At 47.7% G+C, this 6,000-nt stretch overlaps 1 protein-coding gene across 1 annotated transcript in view; it reads right to left on the bottom strand.

The window, feature by feature from the left end:
• Window positions 1-536: 536 nt before the first annotated feature.
• Armc9 (armadillo repeat containing 9) overlaps window positions 537-6,000 on the bottom strand; it is a 169,081-nt gene continuing 163,617 nt past the window's right edge. Inside the window, exon 26 of the mRNA XM_029565936.1 lies at window positions 537-3,407. Within this exon, the coding sequence (XP_029421796.1) occupies window positions 3,197-3,407 (211 nt within the window). The 3' untranslated portion in view covers window positions 537-3,196. The remainder of the gene's footprint in view (window positions 3,408-6,000) is intronic.

The following is a 6,000-nucleotide window of genomic DNA, read 5'->3' as shown; positions in this document are numbered from 1 at the left end:
TTATCCAGCCTTATGGCTTGGGTAACTATTCAGGACACTGACTGCAGGTAAATTACTTTCTTCTGTCCTAAGACTTGGGCATGACCTTACCTTCAGTGAGGAGCTGGTGATGGTGGGGACTAGTCATTGTGCTGGTGGGGCTGTTGTATCCAATGTCTGCCAAAGAGCACAGAGAGGGCACTCCATTTCCCTATTAGCCCACGCTTCCTAGTTTAAGAGGGAAACTGGTTAAACTGGTAGAACTCACTATGTAGACCAGGCTGGCCTTGAACTCACAGAGATCAGCCTGCTTCTGCCTCCTAAGTGCTGGAATTAAAGGTATACACTACTATGCCTGGCTCTAAGGCCTTTTAAAATATATATATATATATATTATTTTTATTTTTATGTGTAGGAGTGCATTGCCTGGATGTATGTTAAGTGCACCCATGTCATGCAATGCCCGAGGAGGTCAGAAGAGGGTGTCAGGTCCCCTGGAGTTGGAGTTACAGATGGTTGTTAGCCGCCATATGGATGCTGGGAACAGAACCCAAGTTCTCTGTAAGAACAGTCTGCGTTCTTAACCGCTAAGCCATGTCTCCAGGCGCTCTAAGGCCTTTAAAGCTGTATGAAGCCCAAGACTACTGTGGACACTGGAACACACCATAGTCTTCTTTTTTAAAAATGGATTTCACATATCCTAGGCTGGCCTCAAACTGACTATGTAGCAGAAGATGATCTTGAACTTCTGGTTGTACTGCCTCTACCTCCTGAGTGCTAGAATTACAGTGAGTGTCACCACACACAATTTGTACAGTGCCGAGGACTGAACGTAGCTAGGGCTTTGTGTATGCTAGGCAAGCATCTACCCACTGAGGTATACCATTATATTCTTCAACAGAGTTTAAAGGAGAAGCAAGTGCTCTGTGTGAGGTTGAGGATATTGCTTGAGGATAAGGTTTTCTTGTCCTTTCTATTTGCTCAGAATTGGTCCAGGTGAGAAGTGAAGACTGGCCTTCCATGAGCCTCCCTGGCTGTAGGGGCCTGAGGCAGAGGCAGAGGGCAAAAAGGTCAAAAGAAGCAGCTGGACCAGCTTCAGAAGACCGTTGGTGGGCCCCCACCAACTCCTGTATCTCATTTCAACACCTGGACCTGCTACAAAGAAGAGAAACCGCACCCCGCTGGGGGGAGGAGATTCCCGCCCCTGGCCACACGGGCAGAGGGAGATAGGAATTGAAAACTTAACTGATGGGGGAAACAAAAACCTAAAATGCTAATTGTGACTTGTAACTATGACCAATCACGTCTGGGGGGGGGGACGACCACCCAGTACTCACAAATGTATATAAACACCGGCCAGCTGCTTAATAAATGAGATCCTGCTGGACAGACTCTCTGCCTCCTTGGTGGTGCCCGGGGAACGGAGGGTTAGGACGGCAGCACACTTGCCCCTCCTCGGCCCCCATCGTGTTGCTTGCGGGGGGGAAAGGGCCCTGCACCTGGCCAGTAATCTAGGAAAAGGCTGCACTGGCTTATACTGCTCAGTCCAGATGGCACCGCTCACTGGTCTGGTTGTGCACTGTGTCCAGCCTGGTGCCTGTAAAAGGCAGGGAAGCTGAATCCAGAATCTGTCATCCCCTGAAGCCACAAAGTGTCTTGAGGTCAAAGGCCACCATTTTACTCCTCTGAGTGAGAAGAATGATCAGGAAACTTCCCTTCACCAGGAAGGCAGTCACCACTTCTCCCAGCCCCATTCCCCTGGTTCTGTCTGAGGAGATGGCTTCTGGATACTGGGGCTTCCACACTCTCACTTCTGGTCTTCCCAAGCTCCTGGGTCACCGAGTCTCATAGACAACTGTCTCTTCATATCCGTCACCTGCAGCTGCTGGATGGTGGAGAATGGGAAGCTGGCTGGTCCCTGGGCAATGTGATGGTGACAACTTGGGAAAGAAGCCATCTTCACTTCCTGTAAGGCTGGTTGCCTGAAGAAGAGCAAGATGCCAGTGCCAAGTGATCTGCACAGACTCCCTCTGCCCCATACAATCCCTTCTTTCAATCTGCCCTTATGCAAACAGAATAAAGAGAACGTTCCCTTCCTGGTCCTGGTTCCGTGGCCAGACCTGGTCTTTCCTCACAGGAAGCAGGCTGCACGGTCGAGTTGCTCACTGAGCTTCTTGGTACAGCTCATTGTTTGCGGAGTCCACAAGACATATTGACTTCACTACTTAGGGGCTGTGTATGCAGGCTTGGGCCATGTGATGTTTGCTACTAGATGTGTGGCAGGGCCGGCCATTAGCTATGGGGGTGTTATTATTGCAATTATTATCAACTGAGGCTGTCCGACCCTGTGCAGCCTGGAAATAGGGCAGGGTCAGATAGCTGAACTGCCTTCTTCCTGGCTGAGCTTTCCTGTGGCCCTTGGCACTGCCTCTTGGCCTGGCAGGAAGCAGCCTGACCTGAGCCTCTATTTCACTCTTTTCAGTGGGAATAGGAAGTCGATGGTGGTTTAGACATGGCCCATTACCAACTAGGATGCCCAGGGCCTGGCCAGGGAGTGACAGTGACAAACGCGTGTGTATCCCATATGGCTGACTTTGCGCTGCTTGACATTCTTTCCTCTGTCCTTTTGTTTCCCTTATTGTTAAAGAAGCCTTTTGGAAAGGTCCTCAAGCTGGGATGGGGCGGTATGTGTGCAGGGAGGGCAGTCGTATGGCTGAGGCTGGGAGAGGTAGTCCTGCTACTGAGCAAAAGGGCAGGAGGATGGCCTGAGATAGAGTGGTGACCTTTGATCCAGCCTGCTCTGGGACATCATGGTGGTTCTGCCAACTTGCCTGCAAGGAGCCACCTGCTTCTGTTTGACTTACAGGCCAGTTTCTGGAGCACAGCTGTAGAGGCTGGGTCTGGGTGAGTACTTCCCATTGGAAGGTAGGTCTGAATTTCAGGACCAACTTCATACAGTCGGGACAGGTCAGGTTAGACTTTGCAAGGCCTCTAGATGTGGGAATCTTATTTCTAAAGGATATGGCTTGCAGGGCATCACTTAGCCAGCTTATATATGAGCTGCCAAGCTAAGAGCAATGAATAAACAGAAAAGATTAGTGAAGGGTAGGAGCCAGGGAAGCCACTGGTGAGGACCCTGGTCCTGTGGAGAAGGGAAATGTGCTCTCCCATCTGCCTGGGCATGCACAGGAGTTCATGGGTCCGAGTGTGGAGCAGTTCACTGTTCTTCTGAGTCACCGACCAAGGCTGACTTACTATGCAGGCCCCTCCTGGAGGATGTTGTAGAGCCCGGGTGGCTGGTCTGCTGGGGGCAACCTGAGGAGAACTGAGGGGCCAGAGCTGATGCTTTTACCATGGGTGGGTTCAGCTCCAGGGTCTCTGTAGTACGCGGAGCCCAGGGCTTATAGGTGAAGGCCGATGTAAATTCCCTAGGAGAAAGAAAAGTATTAAGCAGCTATTAAGGTTAAGAATAGGACTCTTGGAGCTGGAGAGATGGCTCAGCGGTTAAGAGCACTGATTGCTCTTGCAGAGGACTCAGGTTCAAATCCCAGCACCCATATATCAGCTAACAATTATCCCTAACTTCAGTGGCAGCTAACAACTGTCCATAACTCCAGTCCCAGGGGAGCCGATGGCCTCTTCTGACCTCCACAGGCATTGTATATGACACAGATGCACTTACATACATGCAGGCAATATACTCATACACATAAAATAAAATAAAAAATAAATAAATAAAAAAAGAATAGGACTCTTTGGGGAAAGAAGCCACTACCCCTGTGAGGCCTGTCATTGCCAGGCAAAAGCCCCTGCCCTGTAATGCTCACATTGTAGGTGAGGAGGGAGATGATGAAAAAGAAATAAGGGTCACAAGGCAGGGAAAGGGAGTGGTCTAGGAGAGCACTGCCATTTGATTTCATTTTATTTATTATTATTTATTATTTATTTTTTGAAACAGGGTCTTATTAGGTAGCACTGGAGGAGCTGGAACTTCCTATGTAGAGCAGGTTAGCCTCAAACTCACAGATCCATCTGCCTCTGCCTCTCCAGTGCTGGGATTAAAGACGTGCTATCACACTCAGCCAGAGCTTTTTTTGTTTTGTTTTGAAGGTCTCTCTGTAGTCCCTGGAACCAGTCTCTCTGTGCTGACCTGGAACCTGCTATGGAGACTAGGCTGGTCTGGATCTCGCAGAGATTCATCTGCCTTTGCCTCCTAAGGGCTGGGATTAAAGGTGGGCACCACCACACTGACCAGAGTTTTTATTTTTCTATTTTGGGGGAAGGGGATACATGCTATGGCATACATGTGAAGGTCAGAGGACAAATTGTAGGAGTTGGTTCTCTCCTTCCACCCTGTGGGTCCTGGAGATGGCACTCACATTTGAGTGTACATGCCTTTACCCACTGAGCCATCTCACCAGCCTCCTGGCACTGGTTTTAGATTGCATGGTCAGGGAAGTGCTTGAAGCAGAACCATGGTCCGAAATGTGTTTGGATCGTACACACCTTAACCCAGGAATACATAATTTTTTTAAAATATTTTATTTGGGGCTGGAGAGATGGCTCAGCGGTTAAGAGCACTGACTACTCTTGCAGGGGACCCGGGTTTGATTCCCAGCACCCACATGGCTGCTATGAACCACCCCTAACTCCAGTTCCAAGGGATTCCGAAGCCCTCTTCTGTCCTCCACGGGCATTGCACGATGTGGGTGCACTCACCTACGTGCAGGCAATACACTCGTATGCATAAAATAACAATATATATAACATATATAAAATAATATATAATAATATTAATACATATAATATATAAAATAATATATTATAATATATAATATATAATGATAATATTAATAATATATCATTTTTATTTTAAATAAAATAATAATATATAAAATAATATATTATTATAATATATAATATATTAATATATTATTAACATATAGTATACTTCAACAATATAGGCTTTAAAATTTTATTTTTTTATTTAATGTATATTTCCTGCATGTGTGTAAGTGCACCCATGTCCTGCAATGGCGGAGGACAGAAGAGGGCTTCGGAGTCCCCTGGAACTGGAGTTAGAGACGGTTCATAGCCGCTATGTGGGTGCTGGGAATTGAACCTGGGTCCCCTGCAAGAGCAGCCAGTGCTCTTAACCACTGAGCCATCTCTCCAGCCCCCCAGGAATACATTATTTTAGTAGCATTAGTACAGGAGTGGTTAGTTTCAGAGCCTGGGTCCTGGCAGTCCTAATAAGCTAGGCTTGGCCCACTGTCCTCAATATTAGAGGTGAGTAACAGTGAAAATCAGAGAAAGATTTATTCAATGAACAAATAAAAAAGAACAAATAAAGAAGTCCAGTGCTCCCCAAACCCAGTCCATCTTCAGGGTCCTGACATGAGGTTTGTTTGTTTTTTCGGTATGTTGGAGACAGGGTCACCCTGTAGCCCCTGCTGGCCTGTAACTTGCTATGTAGACCAGGCTGGCCTAGATCTCAGAGAGATCTGCCTGCCTCTACATCTGGTGTTGGCCACTACGCCTAGCTGCCTAGCTGACATGAGGTTTAGATTTTTTTTTTTTTTTTTTGGTCTTTTTGAGACAGGGTCTCCCTGTAGCCTCAGCTGTCCTGGAACTCACTATGTAGACCAGGCTGGCCTTGAACTCATAGAAATGGCTTGCCTCTGCCTCCCGAGGGCTGGGACTAAAGGCATGCACCCAGCTGAGGTTTAGATTTAAATAGCGGTGAAGACTTTGCATAACTAAGCAGTCCTAGTCAAGGCGTGGTCCAGTCTATCATTAACCCATCACTGCCATGGCTCCAGTCTCTCCTGCAAGGTGGCCTGAAAGTGTGAAGTGTCTTTCTAACAGGCAAGTTCCTTCTCAGGCCCCCAGGCTTCAGCCTTTTTGTTCTCCCAGCACGAGACTCCTGAGGAATCTGAATTCTTTGGGGACCACTGTTTCAATACTCTGATAGCCAAAGGGAGGGTCCCAAGTGTCTCCTTAAAATACCTTACTCCTGCC

This window comes from Nannospalax galili, unplaced genomic scaffold (assembly GCF_000622305.1).
Source record: "Nannospalax galili isolate Female #2095 unplaced genomic scaffold, S.galili_v1.0 scaffold1138, whole genome shotgun sequence".
NCBI lineage: Eukaryota > Metazoa > Chordata > Mammalia > Rodentia > Spalacidae > Nannospalax > Nannospalax galili.
This window is presented reverse-complemented; position numbering and strand designations above follow the sequence as displayed.